General features: G+C 35.3%; 1 protein-coding gene across 7 annotated transcripts in view; it reads left to right on the forward strand.

Annotated features, from left to right (window-relative positions):
• The window catches only part of ATP2C1 (ATPase secretory pathway Ca2+ transporting 1), a 65,392-nt gene that overhangs the window by 43,100 nt on the left and 1,939 nt on the right, over positions 1–20,353 (forward strand). For all 7 annotated transcript variants that reach the window (XM_033511932.1, XM_015617948.3, XM_015617951.3 and 4 more), the window contains 18 exons: positions 427–582; positions 1,110–1,178; positions 1,884–1,959; positions 2,466–2,532; positions 3,644–3,768; positions 5,006–5,103; positions 6,564–6,659; positions 6,770–6,859; positions 7,584–7,688; positions 9,355–9,511; positions 10,770–10,940; positions 11,938–12,035; positions 13,579–13,629; positions 14,426–14,592; positions 16,168–16,236; positions 17,912–18,028; positions 18,792–18,939; positions 19,576–19,671. In XM_033511932.1, the coding sequence (XP_033367823.1) occupies positions 427–582; positions 1,110–1,178; positions 1,884–1,959; positions 2,466–2,532; positions 3,644–3,768; positions 5,006–5,103; positions 6,564–6,659; positions 6,770–6,859; positions 7,584–7,688; positions 9,355–9,511; positions 10,770–10,940; positions 11,938–12,035; positions 13,579–13,629; positions 14,426–14,592; positions 16,168–16,236; positions 17,912–18,028; positions 18,792–18,939; positions 19,576–19,671 (1,956 nt within the window). The remainder of the gene's footprint in view (positions 1–426; positions 583–1,109; positions 1,179–1,883; positions 1,960–2,465; positions 2,533–3,643; positions 3,769–5,005; positions 5,104–6,563; positions 6,660–6,769; positions 6,860–7,583; positions 7,689–9,354; positions 9,512–10,769; positions 10,941–11,937; positions 12,036–13,578; positions 13,630–14,425; positions 14,593–16,167; positions 16,237–17,911; positions 18,029–18,791; positions 18,940–19,575; positions 19,672–20,353) is intronic.

Raw genomic sequence — 20,353 nt, forward strand, 5'->3', positions numbered from 1 at the left:
GAGGTGGATCTAATTTCTAAATGGTGCAAAATGTCCTTTCTCAGAACTAGCCAGGTATTGGCCTTTCCCAGGCACAAAGGGAGCTCCCAGCAGCTTCTCTCAAAGAAATCGTATCTGTGGGTGGTTTTTTTACTTCTTCCCAAAATGTCAGTGTGAAACCACCATGTTGGTAGTGGTCTTAAATATTTCAGAGCTCATGGCTAAATTTGAATAGTAGCAAAGTGGCATCTTCATCTTCCATCTTTGATTCTGGTGAGAGCTTTGTAGGAGTGCTCATTGCTTTGTCAATCCTTAAAATATTGACATGTTTTCTTGTTGTATTAGTAAATTGGTTATGTTTTAATGGTTAAAATTGTGAAACTTACCTTTACACTTCTGAATGCTTACAAAATATTGTCATGTTTTTTACCTGTTTTGTTTTCAAAGGCTGTGGACCTTTCTATTGATGAATCCAGTCTCACAGGTGAGACAGCTCCTTGCTCTAAATCTACAGCTCCTCAGCCAGCAGCAACCAATGGAGACCTTACTTCTAGGAGCAATATTGCTTTCATGGGGACATTGGTCAGATGTGGAAAAGCAAAGGTAAAATCATTGTTGAGAGAGAAGACTATGTTCCATGTTTCAACTATTTGAAGGCATTTCTTACTTTTTAATTTTACCTCCCAGGAATTAGTGTGATACTTTGCAGAGCTTTTCTCACATGCTTTTTCATACACTAGTTTAATAAGAAAACTATGGCCATAAGAGGTCAGATTCATAGGGATGTGAAACTCCTCTGTTGAGGTTGTGGTGTTTTGCTTCTAGAGCTACATTCATGTGTTTGAAAATATGGTTCTGGCTAGTGTTGGGTGTTAGCAATTTGAGTTTTGCTACTGGTTATTAGTAAGTACTTTAGCAGTGCACAGAAAAGCAATTTGTTTCACTGAGGCAAAAGGTTTTTTAGGAGAAATTCCCTACTTGTGACAAGAACTAATTCTATAAGCCAGGTTAAAATTTTTGTTGGGCTAAATGGTATTTGTCCGTGATTGGAGTCAAATCTGTTAATGACAACCACTAGCATTACACTTCAGATTTCATTTGGCTTTATGTTGTTTTTTGTTTCTTTTTAGGGGATTGTTATTGGAACAGGAGAAAACTCTGAATTTGGGGAGGTTTTCAAAATGATGCAAGCAGAAGAGGTAAGAGAAGATATTTAGCAGCAAAGACATAGTTTGAAAGTGTGTTTCATTCATTAAAAGTTTGAATTTATTCCATAGGAACTTAGTTAAATATACATTGCTTTCAGTATTTTCCTTTCCTCTAGTGAAGCAAATCTTAGCTCTTGGACATGAAAGTAATAATTGAATGCAGTTCAACAAAATATCTGTAGCTGACCCAAAGATACTAACTGTGAAAATAATACTCTGCACCTGTCTAAATATTTACATAGCTTTCTATTTTGCTAAATTGAATTTTCTGTAGATGATTAAAAACATTAATTCTGAGATATAACTGGCTTTCCAGGGCTCTAATGCCTCTGTTTTGAAAATCAGTTTTATTCTTGCTACCAAGAGCTTTTTTGGTCTTGGAGGAAGTGCAGTGGCTTGTAGTTGGCATGATGTTTTGTTTTTTTTAATAAAATTTTTGATAAGACCTTTTATATTAGATTTGTTATTGCTGTCACAAAACTCTAGAAGAGTATTTCTAATAAATATTTCATTTCATTGAAGTATTTTTGAATCTCATTGAATTCTGTGAAAGAACAGTCTGTTTGCCTAAAGTAAATATATGGAAATACGGGGTATAACTTCATGCTATTCACTGACTGTCTTGAATTTTGCATCTGTGAAGTAAAATGTGATGCAGTCCATTTGTTAACTGCTGCATGTTTGCCATTCTTCAAGGCTCCAAAGACACCTCTGCAGAAGAGCATGGATCTCTTGGGAAAACAGCTTTCCTTGTATTCCTTTGGTATAATAGGTAAGATAATTTCTGTAAAATAATTGCAAAAGATTATCTAATGGAAACTAGTGTGTGTTGGCCTAGGAAATGGAAACAAAAATCTCTAAAGCTCTTTTGGCTCCTATTTCATTGGTGACTTTGAGTTCATGTCACTAATCATCTGTAAATTGCATAATGTGACATAACTCTAATCATAAAGGTGCTTATTTGCTTCTTCCTGCAAATGTGCTTTATTGACTTTCTGTCCTCCAAATGTTTCCTTTAAATTGCAGTGTGTCTTGGATTCTGATTCAAGGTGTGCATAAGTGAGCACCTCACTTAGAGATGTGATTGGGCAACTTGACTGGCTGATACTTTCTTCGTCTTTGCTGTACTAATGGAATCATGACAGTGAAATAAATAATAATTTTTTATAGGTAGCACAATGGAAAGCTATGTTCTGGTTATTTGAGTTTTTTCTTATCCCCATGAGGCTACAGTACATGCTGGTTTTACATTAATCCCCTTGACTGTTTTCTTTATAGGAGTTATTATGCTAGTTGGCTGGTTGCAAGGAAAGCATATCCTTGATATGTTCACAATTGGTGTGAGGTAAGATTTATGGTTTGAAATAATGTAGATCATGCATTACAGCAAGTGTTTGAAAGCTAGTGATCTGTTTTATAATATGCTTGCATACACTGCTCTTAACTTCATGGAAGTAATGCAAAATGAAAATAAAAAAGCAATTCATACATATTTTTAATGATGCAGAGTGTTCCTGTCAGTCTCTTAAACTTTACATTCATCTGGTGATTTCTGAGTGTCTTGTGAAACATCTACAAACAGACAGTAGAGTTGTACAGTTTGAATTTTTGTTGCTGAGTAAATAAAGTAGCTGTAATTTTACAAGGCATATGAAAAAACTAAGTTATTGCAAGCTTTGTGTCATGTAGTTCAATAACTCATCTTGTGCTATATTATGCAAACTTAATCCCAGCGTGTTTGCTGAGAACAGCACTGAATTTAGATGGTCTAACTCCATACTCCTAGAAAAGTTGTTGGGTTGCTGATTACATGGGTAGTGCATAAGGCAGAAGGGTTTCTTTAAGTGACAGGATCAGACTCTGAAGAATTACACATTTGTGGAGGGGAGAACAGAAACCCAGGAACTGCATCTTTGAGCATTGCCTAATGAGTTGTGATCTCGTTTACACTGCATCAAGTTTATTTGTTTATTTTTTAAATGACCTTCAAAGCCATTCCCTCACTTAAATTGCTGCCACATCATGATCTGACAGTAGCAATTGTGGATCAGTGGTGGCATTTCTCGGTTCTGTTTAGTGCTGACAACACTTATTCTTCTCAATAAGTAGTAGTCAGCACTAAACTGGGCTCCTTTGCACAGCCCTAATTAGTGTTTTGTGTAGGCAAAACAGATGTACAATTGATTTCTCCCTCTCCCCTACATTTCTTCACACTTTTGCATAAATAATGAGTAGAAATTATCTAATTTATTTCATTTGTTGCTGTCTTCAGCAGATTTCTTATAATGAATGCTATTCAACTAGAATCACATGGCAATCACATCACTCCTTCCTTTCTGTTTTAATCTCAGTGACCAGTCAGCTACAGAAACAATTTTCTGAACTGTAAATTCATCACTACTGTGTATTCCTGTATGACATTCGAAAACACATCTGTGTATTTACTTTCATTACAGTTTGGCTGTAGCTGCAATCCCTGAAGGACTCCCAATTGTGGTAACAGTGACACTGGCCCTTGGGGTGATGAGAATGGTGAAGAAACGGGCAATTGTAAAAAAGCTGCCTATTGTTGAAACTTTAGGTATGACTAGACTAACTTAGAGATAGTGTTTTTGATATAAATGTTAGGAAATACTGATGACTAATGAGGAAAACAAAGCAGTTATTTTGTTAGCAGTGTGGTGGCATCTAAAACATTCCTGAACTGAATGTGTGCTACACTGGAGCAATTCAGGGAGAGTTTCTGTTTGCTTCCTGACTACTTTTTTGAACTGAAATAAAGAATCTGCCAATTAATAGCCTGCCATGCTATTAATACAGTAAGCTGAATGTTTGCTGTAAGATGTTCCTGTTAAATAAGACTTGTAAAAGGTTTTTTAAGTTAAAACTTTCCGGTGTAAATTTAGGGGTGATACTGACAGTTGAAAACAAATCCATATTTGGATATTAGAAAAAGCTTTGTAATCATAATGCACCTTCAGGTTTTTATGCTGCTCACAGTAGAACATAAAATCATTTAAAAACTTTAAAGCTCAAAGAATTTTTATATGCAGGTTGAGTCATAAAACATGTAAAGAACAGAACATGGAAAAGGAATAGAAATATGAAGTTAAATAATTCTGCTGCATCTGAATTCCTTTTTGCAATTTGAAGATTGGGAAATTTTTTTTCCAGTGCCTCTAGCAGAGTTTCATTAGTGTTGCAAGGTATTTTGTTGCTGGTACAGGTCCTGCTGTCACATCCAGAAATGTCAAGATACTGCAAAACTCTTTCCATCTCCATTCCAGAATTAAAACGGCATATACAAATCTCACATTTTTGTAATCTTTTCAAACTTATAAAAATTTGCAGGTTTATTAGTAAGTCACACTTGTGACTTAGTAGTGTAACACTTGTGTGACACAAATACTGTGGCTAGTGTTAAATGCATGTTGTAGTTTTTAAGAAAGAAGAGTGATTCCTTTAAAGCAGGCTCTTAGTTTTACTCCTCACCAGGAATCACAATTGGGATTTCAGTAATGTAGTTTGAGGTACAGCAGAATAAAATAGAGGCGAAGTTGTGGGTGGACACATTTTGTATAAATTGTGAATTTGGGATTTAAATTAGTTTGGAGGGGTTTTTTTTTATTTCTTGGACAAACTCAAAGAACCTTATACAATTATTCATTAGTAGTTGAAAATTTGCTGTGTCTCCCTTGTTTTTATTCACAGACAGCTGCAATATTTCGAGAACTTTGCTCAGCTTGTATACTTTTCTCTTTGTTCCTCAGGTTGTTCTAAACAAGAATTGTTTTATAAATGTTAATTTGTTATTTCAGGTTGTTGCAATGTCATTTGTTCAGATAAAACTGGAACCCTGACAAAGAATGAAATGACTGTTACCCATATTTTTACTTCTGATGGGCAGCATGCTGAGGTATGTAGTATGACACTTAGACTTGAATTTGCCTTTTTATTTTGTTGTGTGTATCAGCTGAAACAGGCTGGACTATACTGCAGGTAAAGCATCAGTTAAGAAAGCATAAATTTGTTGCGTTCAACTCCTGTCCCTCCGTTCATTTACTATGCAGCCTTTGAGCTGTGCTATCCAAGCCTTCTCTGGTTACAGAAGCATTTTTTTATATAGGTTAAATTCCTTAAAAAAATTAGTGACTGTAGGTCACACACAATAAGAGTCAGATGCTAAGATACACAGACAAGTTGAGAGATTGGTTTTTGTCAGTATAGAAAGTTGAGGCTATTTTGCTCTTTCAGGTACAGAGAAAATCCCCTAAAATTTACATGTTCCTAACATTTAAAGATATCCAACTTTTTGCCTAAAAGGCAGTTTATTGTGTGAACTGTTCATACTGAATATGCACTGTCATTCTTGCTTTTTTATAATGGATGAACTTGGAAGTAGGAGCAGGACATGAAACACTGATAGCTGAGATTAGGGAGTTGCTGGAAAGACTGATGATGTAAATCCACAAAAGAGGAGCAAAAGCAGCAGGAATAGAAAAGCAGTGAGGTGTGGAACTGGATGTGGGTTCATAGGAATGTTTTAATCAAGTTCTTAAATTCTCAAACTCCTTAATCATAGTTTTGTTTCCACAATAGAGTTAATAGATAGTCTTGTAATTTTGTTCTGTAAGCAAAAATACTGGCATTTTTTCAGTTTGTTTTTTTATATTATTTGCCCATATTTTCTTATATAGCCTGATACTTGTTTTTTTATTGCTAGAAGTCTGTATGAGTACAGCAGCTAGCACAGTTGCATCTGGGTCAAATAATCTCCTTTTTCCTAATGGAAAGAGAACTTAAAATGTCTGTGAAATATATTAGTTGTTAATGGTGTAGATAGGAAGACTTTTTTGGGATCCTAGTAGGATGCCTGGTTTTTATGCATTAAAAATACAGTTTTATTGGTTTTAACACCTTTCTGAGGTCTAAACTGAGAGGCTGTTCAACTGTTTCTTTTTTCCTTTTTTTTTTAATAACTTGATGGAAGTAGGACTCTGCTCTCTAATTCCATTCCCCTGCAGGGGGTATGCATTATTAATCAGGGTAAAGACAAATAGGAGGAAAAAGTTAGAAAGCAAAAAGAAGAAGAAAAAAGAAAGCATGCCTAATACTGTAAGGAAACAACATACTACATTTTTTTATGCTAAGGAATAAAATTGATACTGTTTAAAGAAATTAGTCTCTAATATATTTTATTGAACTCAGAGCATTGCTGCGTTAGAAGCCGAATAAGAAGAATTCATTCACACTGAGTAAAAGCCATTATGAATGGCCTTTTGAAATTCCTCTGTAGTTTATAATAAAAAGCTGAGAGCTGTTAACCTGGTGAACACTACATTCATTGCATGCTGCCTCTGGCTGCTTGTCTTGCAGGTTACAGGTGTAGGTTATAACAGGTTTGGAGAAGTGATGCTCGATGGTGAGGTTATTCATGGTTATAACAACCCATCCATTAGCAAAATTGTGGAGGTAAGATGTTGACAAAGAAAGGTGAGTTTTAACTGATGATATAACATGAGAGCTTTGTATGGCATTTTACTTTGTGTTCTTTTTCTCCCCTTTCCTTCCTCATCTTTTAGGCTGGCTGTGTGTGCAATGATGCCTTGATTAGAAACAACACATTGATGGGGAAGCCAACAGAAGGGGCTTTAATTGCACTTGCTATGAAGGTGTGTACTTGATGGTGCTTTTTGGATTCATGGCAGGTGGGAAATGTGTAGAAATAAGTTGTGGCTTTATTTTTCTCATTTTCTTCTCTTTTGGATCTCCTAGATTTGTATTGCAACTGCTCATCTCCTATGTTTCTTTCTTGTAAATCTTGGGCGTTCTGAAGGATCAGAAAAAAAATATTTACGAGTGAAGTAAAATCTCTATTTTCATCTTTTTGCACTTAGTACTGTCTTTTTACCTGCCACAAACTGATTTACCTGTTGAATATTGACTGTGCCATCTTTTTCCAGTTTCACATCAGTAGCAGAGGGAAGTTGTTAACTGATGTATTGGTGACTACAGAATTTATAGTGCCTCTCAAGTGCAGGGCTTTTGAATTGTTTTGAACTGTGCTGAAGTGTTCAGGTTTTTTCTTTTGGGGATGGAGGGGGTTGTTGTTGGGTTTTTGTGCAATGCTGTGACACACACAATTACAGCTACTGAGAAATGTAGCAAGGCTCATGCTGTAGCCTGGAAGAAGTTTCTAGGTATTTTCAATGCTAGTTTGTCAAGAAGAAGTCTGTCTAAATTGGAACAGTGTGCTCAAAAGGCAACTTTGAATATGAAATTGTCCTTTAATTAAGTGATGTTTGCTAACTAAAGTGTTTCAGCAAGTCATTAAATTTCATACCTAATTGAAAATAAAAGGTCCTGACATTGTGGTGGTATTTCTGTTTTATTCAGATGGGTTTAGATGGAGTCCAGGAAGACTACATAAGGAAGGCTGAATATCCCTTCAGCTCAGAACAAAAATGGATGGCTGTTAAATGCATTCACAGAACGCAGCAGGTAAACTTCAATCACTGTTTCCATGAGCACTGGCTCTGTAGAATGGTTACCTACCTTGTTTAATATCTTCATTTTTCGCTTCAGATGTTTTAGAAGGCTGGCAGTAGTGTACAGTCCTAGAAATACGGTTTGATAATAGACACAGCTTTAGTTTCAAGCTCTGAAGTAGAGAAAAGGAATCACAAGAAATAATTTCCATAAAAGGCATCCTGGGATATTATTTTAAGTATTTTGAAAACTGAGATCTTGAATGTATACTTAGCTATTTTTCTTTCCTTCTTCCTTCTCAAACATCTAGAGCAGTTCTGCCAATCTTCTGCTGTTCCAGTGCTGCATAGTTACATAATGAGTTAAGAGCAAGAATATTCATTGGTGTTCAACAGTAAAATTTCATTTGTTTGAAAATACAGGGTTTCTGGTTTTGCTGCAGGCATCACATCCCCAGTGTTGACAAATTTTATTGATGTCAACACTAGCACAGATTATCAATAAAACCTACTCTTTAACCTCTTTTTCTGTCTTCTGGTACTTTCACATACATATGTGCATTCATGTTTCATTTAGATCCATATGAATGTTTTTGTTACAAGTATTGACATAATCACTGCCAGTCTGATAACTGGAGCCTCCTAGACAATATGTGCAAGAACAGACCTTATATTGGATTTATGAAAAATCGTCCAGTGCTTCAGACCAAAACCAAGCTTGCTGACAGTATTCCAGTATCACTGTAAAATCTTTACTTTGGAAAGAAAGCATTTGACTCCTTTTAGCTATATGGGTTATATTGTTGATTATCTTTGTGTAAAGAACAGTGAGCAGACAAATTGGTATTAGATTTTAATCCATGTAAAGACTTACTGTGTCTGTGTTTTGAAATCAGCAGTTTTAAAAAGAATGTTGAAAAATTGCTAACAGATTTAAAGGGAACATAAATTTTTTGAAGACTAAGAAAATACAGCAGATTTAGAAACTTGGAAATCTCATCAGTTAAGCCTATCATGAAAGATTGAGATAACTTGACTTCTGTGCATATAAATAACTTCACATAAAAAAAGTAGGTATATTAAAAAAGAGCTTTTTAGTTCAGCTGGAGAGAAGATGAGTGATCAGTGATTGGAAATTTAGCTGAGGCAGCAGTTCTTAATGGAAAGGATGGAAGTGAAGGAATGAGTTGATTTAGCATCGGAGTTAAGTGTTAGAGGTAGGTGGTGGACTCTCAGTCCCATGGTGTCCTATCAAGGCTAGGTGGCTATCTGGAAAATATTAGTGATTAGGCCTTGTACAAGAATGGAGGGGCTGTTTAATGACCTGTAGAGCTTATGGTCTTTCAGGCCTAATGTCCTGTGTAGCTTGAATTTCTGTCCTTTGCATTGCCTCTTAGTCTGTAAACTGTGACTTAGAGTGCCTGTGCCTGGTATCTGCTGAAATGAGATATTGATTATTATTTTGGCTCTGTTGACTTTACCACTCCTGAATGTACACTGTCTAGAGACAAAAGAACAGATTTTTATGTTCAGAAATGTAAGCTTCATTTTCATTATGTTAGTAAGATCGTTAACAAAAGGATATGTCTGTCATTCTTAGATATCCATGTGTGTATACACTTGTGTATGTGTAGTTATGCATTTACACACATGCACACAACAGCTCTTTTTTCTTTTAGGACAAACCTGAGATTTGCTTTATGAAAGGTGCTTATGAACAAGTCATTAGGTACTGTACATCATACAACTGTAAGGGACAGACCCTACCCCTGGTGCAACAGCAGAGAGAGCAATACCAACAAGAGAAGATGTCTATGGGTTCTGCAGGGCTTAGAGGTAAGGCTGTTTCAGTCTCAAAATAACGATTTCATTTAAATGGCACTGCTTGTTGTTAAAAAAGAAAACCCTAAACCAACAACAACAAATAAGAGCAACCCAAAACACTAGAATCTTCTTTTTTTTTTTTTTTTTTTTTTTGGTTGGTTGGGTTTTTTTTGTTCAGTAAGTGCCACAGTGTTTAGTTTTTAGGCCTGTATAATAACATGATTAAACTGCAGAGGGTGAGAAAGGGCACCGTTGCTTCCTGTCATCTCTTGCATGTGACCATAACTGAACAGTACATTGCTACTTAATGGCTTCCATACCTTATTATAGATGTCTGTGGGTTTGTGTTTGGTTTTTTTTTAATGTGAGTGTGTTTATTTGTTCATTGCTTTGGCTCCCACCACCTTCATGAGTTAGGCTAGCACAACTGATTGCAGGTCAGGAGTTGTCATTAGAATTGTCTTCTATGTTAAGAAGCTGTGTAGAATTTTAGATAAAACAAAGTATTTTTCACAAGATGATTGACAGAAGTTGATTATGGGCCAGGATTATACATGACTGGCTTTCTTTGGCCTCTGTAAAGAGATCTCTAGGCTGTTAAGTCCATGCACAGCTTTTAAATTTAAAAAAAAAAAATTTAAAGGGAGGGGTGTTCTGTGTCTCAGGAAATTCCTAAGATGCAAATTATTAGAAGCTGCAAGAATATAGGAGTGATATTTTTTTTCCGTTTCATTTGAACAGTCATTTTTTCTGTCTGTCAAAAAAATCAAGGGTAATGTTTTGAAAAAGGCAAACTTGCTTTTTCCTTACAATTAAGAATCCTACTTTGAAAGTCATTCCAGAAAGTATTCAGCATGTACTCAATGAAATCTTTCTCTCTAAAGGTAAAAAAAAACCCCAAAAAACCAAAGCAGAAAATAAATACATTAACTGATCCTCCCTTTCATCCTAATGCATAAAAGAAGTGCACAGAGAAATCAGAGCTAGATGTGGTTCTCTTTCAAAATATAAACACTTTATAGTGAGAATAAATAGGAAAGTTATCTGTAAAACCTGGTTGTTTGGCAAGAAATACTTCAGAAGATGAGAGTGTACATAAGTAGGCTATTGTGAAAGCTCAGCAATGATACTACCAAGGTTTAAAAAAAGGAAAATGTAAATTCCAGCCCTTTGCTTTATGCTGTCCTGTTAGTTTGAAACAATTGTTTTAAATGCTGATCTAAATGTTATTTTCAAATCTTAACATGTTTATTTCTTTTTCTTCTTAAAGTTCTGGCATTAGCTTCTGGTCCTGAATTAGGACAGCTGACTTTTTTGGGGCTTGTGGGAATAATCGATCCTCCACGGACTGGTGTAAAAGAAGCTGTTACTACACTCATCACCTCAGGGGTTGCAATAAAAATGGTTACTGGAGATTCACAGGAAACTGCAGTTGCCATTGGTAAGAACAGTTAATTTCATATTTTATTGTTTTCTGCTTAGTTAATTGTTATGTGAAGTGTGGGTGTTAAATCTTTAATGTTTGTGAGTTCTGTATTTTGGGTTAATGAATGGCACAGTGGAACTAGCAGGGAGAAAGACCCAAAAAAACCAGGACCGTTGCCTGAAGTGGTACTTAGGTTTCAGCTGGAGCAGTGGCTTTTCTAGTTTGGTTAGCATATGACTTTGGCAGTTTGAAACTATTATTTTATGGTGTTTTCTTATTACATATGCTTGATTTCTGATTCTTCCTGTTACATCACCTGTTTCATTACTACCCTCTGCTTAGGCAACATGCCTCTCTCTAACAACAGGAATAAACTAAAAGAGCCAGTGATGAGGAGTAATGATGTATGGCACTTCAGTGCTATCCAGTACAGTTTTGTCCATATAACTAAGTTTGAAACTAAAGTATTATTAATAAATATTTGAACAAACTGTTTAACTTATTTTTACAAAACAATGCATTAAAGAACAAGCACTTTAGTTGCAATATGAATGCGTTTCAAACAGGATAATGAATAGCTGAATGGGCACATAAAAAATATACCCTCAAATTCAGAGTATTTTATCAGAGGTGTTTTTTCTTTCCTTTGTCTCTCTCTGGTTATTTTTAATTTTCTGTCATGTTATTTTTGAACTTTAAATTCTTTGAGAGGGCTGAATTCCTCTATTTGTTTATATGACACCTGACAGAACCAACTACAGACCTTTAGACCTAAAAAGACTAAGCAAATAAATATCTGATTTAGGATAGACTTTGTAGCATGTTGTTATTACTCAAGAGTTCATCTAATTTACTACAACATACTGAATCAATAATGTAGTAAGATGTTCTGCTTCAGGTATTTCAAACCTGAAATACTGCAGAAAATACTAGGACTAAAAATAATAATTGGGTACTTAAGTCTTAAAAGGATAAATTATTATAATAAGGTTTTTTATTACTTTTTTTATAGCTAGTCGACTGGGATTGTATTCCAAAAATTCACAGGCAATCTCTGGAGAAGAGATAGACGATTTGGATATTCAGCAGCTTTCTCAAATAACACCAAAGGTTTGTTTTGATATACTACTTACTGAAATGTGGCAAAGGATACATTTACATATTGAGAAATGATTTTTTTCTGTGGCAAGCTAAAATATAATTTCTCAGTTACACATAATATTGTTCTAATAAGTATCTTTTGGTCTGACATAATACCAATATGGAAATCTATTTCTTTCAACTTACACAGTTACCTTTTAAGGGAATTTGTTACTTCTGTCTCTTTTAATGATTCAGGCTTTTATCTTTAACTTTCATTTTGTCACCTCTTGGTGAACATCACCTTTTTGTATTAGGCCATTTTATTTCTAAGCAACTCAGTTCAATTATATAATCATAGTCTGCTTGTTCAGACAGTCCATTCTTTTGCAATTCATCAGAGGATTTGTCTGTGTTTTTAATGATTTTGATTGATCTGAGGTCACTAGTTGGGAATTTTGAAAGGGTCTATTTATTAAGTTACTGCTTAATACTTTTTAGTTATTAAATAACTAAATGGATTAACCAGTGTCCAAATTATGAAAGTGAAGACATAATCAAATGCAATAGAGGTTCAGGTTTAGCTATGTTACAAAATTTATGCATCAAAATGCTGCTCTGTTTGCAAAGGACTGCAAAATTAGACTGCAGCGTGCTTGAGTCTGATGTAAGCAAGCCAAAAGCCCATGTTTGCAATCAAGAAATGTGCATGTCAGCTTTCTGTCTTGTCTTAGTGACTCACAGAAACTGAGAAAAAAGAAGAATTGTGTGGCAAATAGTAATTTTTGGTTTATTTGGTAATACGTGTCCTTAAGGGTTGTCTACATTAAATAACTGAAATAGATACAAATTTACTCACACAAGTTTGCCCTTTGACCCAATTGCTTTTCTAGGTGTTTGCTTAAAATCTTATTAGGAATTAATTAAAATCAACCAATAAGATTGATAGCTGTATACAGTCTAAACTGCTTGTTGAGAAATCTAGGTTTTTTACAGGCATCTTGAAAAATGCAAACTGTTTGGCAGTTATAGAAAACTAAATTCCACATGCTCAATTTTCAATTTACAGAAAAGTCAAGAGACCAAGAAAAATCTGAAAATGGGTCCTTCTGAGTCGGAATTTTTAATTAGCTCTAAAACTTCAATGGTTAATAATATGCTATAAACTAGTAAAATTGAAATATCCTGAGTAGCCTGTCACTTGTGCTCACAAGGAAAAAGGATGTTGATTGTAGAGTCAGCATCACAATTGTCTGCATGAATTTAGTCAGGGAGGCCAGCAGCAAGCCGTTATACCTCAGTTGCTTCATTATTTTAGAAGACCTTTAAATTGCATGTTCTATCTTGAAATAACTTTGTTTACTAACTTTGTTTACCAGAATAAACTTTGAATCTTCTCTGAAATGAATGATTTCACTCAAGTAAAAACACAGCTCACTGGCACTTCACCTCAAGAGCTAACAAGAATACAGTTGGCCTTTGATTGTATTTTTTAACCTCTACTTTAATAGAATCCAGTGCAATTCTTTATATTTCTGACATTTTCACCATTACTTCATTATTCTTTTCATAGGTTGCAGTGTTCTATAGAGCCAGTCCCCGACATAAATTGAAAATTATAAAGGTATGTCTTTTAGAGGCTCAAATGCTGGACTGTTGCTATGAGTATTGCCTGTGCTGCCTTTACTTAAAGCATAACATGCTACAGTGTGTCAAGATGAAATCAGAAATGCATCTGATTTGACAGTGAAATGTACTTGAAAATACTACCTAGAAAAATGCTTAGTGTCCACAAGGATTAGGTAGGTAACATTGTACTTTCTTCTATGTAGGGAGCTGGGGATTGATTGAGATTTTGTGTCACGTTGCAGTTGAATTGACTAGGAACTTGAAAGAACTATATTTCTGATACTTGTCAGATGAGATAAAAGGGGATGAATTTCAAGACATGTCTGTGGCAATGCCTCTATTCAGAAGTTAACAAAGGAAGGCAGCAAAGAGGGACATACTCAGTTTAACTACTGGAACACTCAGAAAAGTAACAATAAAGAGAAATCAAAACACTGAGACCATAGGCATGCATGCAAGACTTATAAGAAGGTGATAATGGTAATATGTAAATATAATATCATCTCTGTCTTTCTCTAGAGTTTTTTCTTTCACCTAAAGGCAAATTTTATATATCCTAGCTTTAAAATTTAGGTTGTCTGGAATATACAAACTGAAGTTTAACCCAAAATATTGTATAAAAATGATTTAGAATAGAAATAGAATAGAAAACCTGCTTTTTTCTTTAGGACATTAGAGTACAATTATAAGAAATGGGGGAGGGGGAGCAATGACACAAACCTTGTATCTAGAATAATTTTATAGAATGAGTTATTTTAATCCCTGATTTAAGCTCTTTTCCCTCTCTTTAGTCCCTGCAAAATAATGGTGCCGTAGTAGCTATGACAGGAGATGGAGTGAATGATGCTGTTGCTCTGAAGGCTGCAGATATTGGTGTAGCAATGGGACAAACTGGAACAGATGTTTGTAAAGAGGCAGCAGATATGATCCTCGTGGATGATGATTTTCAGACAATAATGTAGGTGGCCTTTACGTACATATCTTGTACTATATAGCTTCAATGAGATGTTGCCTGGTTTAAAACCAATAGAAGTTTCCCTGAACTTGTAAGTGTAGCAGCTGTAAATGAGTTTTCTGCTCAGTTAGGAGTATTAGCATGTTTGAAAACATAACTGAGGTGAAATTGTGAGTCTATTAGCCATTGGTAGATGTCATTCAATTTCTTATTTCAGAAGTATACAACTAATGAAAAAATGACAGAGCATTCCACTCAAGGTTTAAAAAATTTACATATTTCTCAGTTTGTTTTCAGCTTTTAAATGTAGTGATTTCAGAAAAGGAAAAAAATATAAACTATTTAGATATCACAGGTGAAAATAGGTTGTTAGTGTCTGGTAACCAGCTGTTTGTACTTGTTTGGTGTTTTTGGTTGGTGTATTTCAAAAAGAGATTAGCTAAACTTATCCTATTTTGACTTTAATTCATCTGACTTTTAAAGGTAGTGATTGTTGACAGAGCTGACCTGCTGTCTGGTGAAATAGCCTTCATTTTGAAATTATGCATCAATCTCAGAACACTTCAGTTCCAAAGTATGACACTTAACCCTTGGGAAGAAGTGAAGTGGAGGAGTACAGTATAAGAAAATGTAGCAGTATGTCAAAGGATGATCTGAGGTTGTCACACTAATTCAGCCAACAGAAATGTGCTGTTATGCAAAAACATAACAGAGAAGGGAATCATTTTAACATAGTCAGAAGAGTACATAGGAAGGACATCTGTAGTAAGTACTTTACATGGGCTTGGTGAGGTTTTTGCTGGAATGTGTTATCCAGTTTTGCTCACTTCATCAGGAGAGCTCTCAACAGGAGAGAGAGAAGAGTGGTGAGTGCTAAGGAAAAAAAGAAGTATGAACTTGTAGTTCTGCATCTTTTTCCCACCTTTTAATTTTTTTTCTTTTAAGTAACTGAAGGAATGCTATTTAATTATCGGGGGAATGGAAGAAAAAAGTTAGCTTTATGTGCAGCAAAGTAGGTCTGATTTGGGTATCAGAAAACCCTTTCTTGCTGCAGTAATTGTGATAATGTGATTGGCAAGTTGTGACACATGCTAGGGGTTTTGAAGATGTTCTATACATATTTCATTCTGGTACAGGAAGAATACATGCTCCTCTAAAGCCATGCTGCATTTCTCTGCTGTTTTAAAAGTGGGGGTGGAGGGTGGAGGGGTTGTTGGCTTTTTGGGTTTTGTGGTTTTGGGTTTTTTTTAATTATCCAACTTGATTTAGAAGCTCTTTTCAAGGATGGGGGTGAATTTTGAACATAGAGGAGATCTTACTAATAATTACATTTTGAAAGTTAAGCATCTGGAAAAATAACTTGTGATTATTCACAATCACAGAATAGTTTGGGTTCTTATAGTCAAGTTGAAAAACAATGACTGCCAAAGTTAAAAGAACCTCAACTCCATTTGTTTCTTGCTGTTTATTTTCAGCTGTTTATTGCTGCTTAAATTAATAGCTTTTTTGGTTTGTTTTAAGCTTTTCTCAGCAATAGATTCATTTGTCTAGTAATGTTATCTTTGTTTTTAATTGCAGGTCTGCAATTGAAGAGGGTAAAGGAATTTATAATAACATAAAAAATTTTGTTAGATTTCAACTGAGCACGTAAGTTTGAAAAGCTATCAGTATCAGAAGTTTCTTGTGAATGAATCAAAGCATGAAGCAGATGCATAAATTCATGTTAATACTGTAAATTTCAAGTAGGATGCTGATATACTGTGCTTTTGAGTTTTCACTGTTTTGTGTTTGGTGGCTTGGTTTATTTTTAAAGACCCAGAAGATAGTGCAATGAACAGACATGTAACTTTGTCACAGTTATTCCTGCTGAAGTGTGTAAAGCCAAAGGGGTATATATACCAAAGGGATAATGAGAAACAGCATAGCTGCCTTTGGGTCCCTGTTTAAATGAGAAGCTTGTAGTCAGTCCCTCCTTAACCAGAACATGTATTCAAATGGAGAAAACTAGGCAATGAGGAGGTTAGTTTTTCTGAAATCCATGTGCTGTGGAATGAGCTCACTATATGAAGCTGACTTCCTTTGCTTGCACATAAGGATTCATGTGTTAGCTATATAGTCTGTGTGTAAGACAAGAGGATGAGAGTTTAGTAAGCCTTAGTTTCAAATTTTTTGTGAATTTATCTTATTGGATCTGGATTCAGGGACATGTTTTTTCTCTTCACCATGTCATTCATGTACTTTCTTGAAGCCTTCATGACATTTCAGAGTGGTCTGAAATTTGCAGAAGTTAAACCAAAACAACCAAACCTAAAACCTCAAATAAAACAAGCCCACAAAAGCCCCACAAAAACCCCAACTCACAAACAACTACAACCCAAAAAAATCCCCGAACAACAACAAAAAAATTCTCCACAAAAAAATCTCAACACAACAAAACCCAGGAAAGACAAATTTGTTTACCTGCATAAACACTGTAAGAAGTGGCATTTACTTTCAGCCTTACCAAGTGTCCTGTCTAGTCTTACCAAGACTAGACTAGGAATCTGCTGCTGAAAAATAACTAAGTGTAGATGTTCTAGGAAAGTGTGCTTACCTGTTCTTGATGAATCAGTTACCCTTTGATTTTTTTTTTGTCCCTCTTTGGAGGGAGAGCATAGTAGGGTTAACAGTGCTAAATTTGGAATTACTATAAGCCTTGCTCTCTTCTTGGTTATGAAACCTCTTAATCTTGCGCTGAGAGCAGTTAGTGCACACTTGTTTACAGAGGTTTCTAATGCCGAGCTTGCAGCCAGCTAATCTGTTTTTCAGTCTTTGGCCTGGCCTTCTCATCTTGGTAGTAATGAGTAGTGGTTGTAGGTATTTTTAGGGTAGTACCTTGCCTTGACTGACCAGTGACAGGTACACAGAGTGAATTTGTTTACATCAGGAATGGAAAAGCAGTATGTTTTTCAAAACCATAATGAGAAGTTCCACTTCTGGCACAGGAAAAGTATCAGACCCAATTCCCCATAAAAAAATCAATTAGGTGATGGTGAGTGATAATTCTGAAATGTTACCTAAAAGTTTGGGGGCTTTAAAATGCAAATTTTCTGCCCTTTTATTGCTAGAAGGAAGCTGTTTTAAGTACGGACTGTGCCAGAATGAGTGTTCTAAAGGATTTCATGCTCTACGTTTTAAAGTTCAACTCAATGTCAGTCATGATTCACACTGACAAAACCTGTATCTACTCTTAAACAGTTGAAGTGTTGATTACAAAGCAGTTATCAGTGGATCTCCAGAAATGTTCCATGCTGACAGTTGTAAAAATGGATTCTTTCAACAGGAGTATAGCAGCACTGACTTTAATCTCACTGGCTACATTAATGAACTTTCCTAATCCTCTCAATGCCATGCAGATCTTATGGATCAATATTATTATGGATGGACCTCCAGCTCAAAGGTAAGTAATTACTCTTAACTCTTGTAGGTTCCATAGTCCTTTTATTTCAACAGGGGAAATGGTTGCTCACACAGGAAACTATGAAGTATTAAACTTCAGTGAGATGTTTCAGAAATAGCAAACTTCTCTCTACAACTTCCTGAAAGATGGTTGTAGTCAGGTGGGGGTTGGTCTCTTTCTCCAGGCAGCAGCTGACAGAAAGAGAGGACACAGTCTTTAGCTGCACCAAGGGAAATATTGGTTGGATGTTAGGAAAAAGTCTGTTATGGAAAGAGTGATAAAGTACTGGAATTGTCTGCCTGGGGAGGTGGTGGAGTAACCACCCCTGGATGTGTTTAAAAAAAAGACTGGATGTGGCACTCAGTGCCATGGTTTAGTTGAGGTGTTAGGGCTGGGTTGGACTTGATGATCTTGAAGGTCTCTTCCAACCTAGTCATTCTGTGTGAACTTCCTCTGAACTTCAGTATCTGCAGTATGTTTCTGTGTTAATTCTATTTAGTTTGCTTTAGTATCTAATTATATGAGGGCAGCAAGGATACCTAATGATCCATGGATATGCCCATGAAACTTGCATGCAGGATTCTGGCTTCTCTCTGGGTTCTTCTTCTGACCCTCTTCACTGCAAATAGATGGTGGAGGGAGAGATGGTGAGGAGCTAGCATTAAATCCTCTTTTGTTCAACTCAGAAAATTTAATCCTTAAGTTAGAAGCAGTGAATTAATTTTATGATGATAAAAATGTAAGATGTTCTTTTAATTGAAAGCCTTGGGGTGGAGCCTGTGGATAAAGATATTATTCGAAAACCTCCAAGAAATCTGAAGGACAGCATTCTGACCAAAAACCTGATTGTTAAAATACTGGTTTCATCAATAATTATTGTCTGTGGAACACTGTTCGTCTTCTGGAGAGAGGTACGACAAAAATGCAAAATTAGAGCAGTAACAACCTAATTTAAAAGAAATACTTTTTATACCAGCAGTTGAAATTCAGAGTTAATATGAACTTAGTCATGACTTTCGGTCATGCTTATTTAATAATAGCAGAATAGAGAGGAAGATTTTCAAAATAGTGTTGAAATGCGAAATACGGTTTTATTCCCCAATCTGTTTTAACATAGACTTTTTCAGCTTCCAAATCTACTGTGGAAACTTTACCCATAGAAAGTAATTATGTAAATTTTCTAACCAGATTATTATGAAACAGCCATTTGACTTTGTTTTCCCAGCAGAGAAAAATGTTGTGTGAACATTTGGTAGTTCATCGTAGAATTCCTGCTGTTCCACGTGCTTGAATAAATGTTGGTCAGGAGGCTTCATTTAATCATAGCTTGGAATTATAAATTTTTATAAGTTACAGGTGTGCAATATTTGGTATAGATTTCATAAACCAGCTTCTTGGGGCAAACGAGTTACTTTTGCTTTCATTTCCTAACTAGTAATACTTACCCTATTCAACTTACTGATTGTAACAGTTTTGTTTAATTTACCTTGTTTAATTGTGAAGGGTTTAAAGCATGCTAAAGCCATTTCATTTTATTTTGTTGGCAGTTAAGAGACAATGTAATAACACCACGAGATACAACCATGACTTTCACCTGTTTTGTATTTTTTGATATGTTCAATGCTTTGAGTTCTAGATCTCAGGTAAGTCGTTCATATTGTCCATTTACACTGTATTAACACAATAATCAGAGTTTTCTTTGAGGGAAGATTTTGCTGTGTTTGTTTCAAGTGTTTTCCTGCAGATTTACTGCACATCTGCTATTAAGCTCAGAGTTTCATGTATTTACAAGGTAGAATTTCTTAAATTACAGGTAAGTTAAGTAATTAATTTGTTACTTGGTGGTGTCCTGACAAAAGCAAGAAAGTTGTTATTAAGAGCTGAAGTGTGATGTGCCTTTGTATTGCTGCATATACTTGGTTGTTTTTTTTTTCTCTTCCTGGAAATTCTGTCAGTTCAGCAGCCTTACCAGAATATGAACATTCTTGAAGGCCTTTGCTTTTATATTTTGTAATCCTAAACCCATAGTCCAAGGAAAGTTTCTGAAACTGTTCTGTATTTTTTTATCTGTGTATATTTTTTCATTTTAAGGAAACAAGTCTGAAATTTTGAGATTGTACACATTACTACATTTACTGTAATTTGCAGTCTTACCTGTTATGGAATAGTGTAAGGGAAACTTTTTTCTGATGAACTGTACTTCTGGAATAGTGAGCTCAGTATGCAAGTTGTTGACTATGAAGACAAGACTTGTACTCTATTTACCAGGGAGAAAATGCAATTAGCCTGTTCAAGAAGTTGTTCTGGATTATCTAAGAGGTCAAC

The sequence above is a fragment of the Parus major genome, chromosome 2, assembly GCF_001522545.3.
Source record: "Parus major isolate Abel chromosome 2, Parus_major1.1, whole genome shotgun sequence".
Classification (NCBI taxonomy): Eukaryota; Metazoa; Chordata; class Aves; order Passeriformes; family Paridae; genus Parus; species Parus major.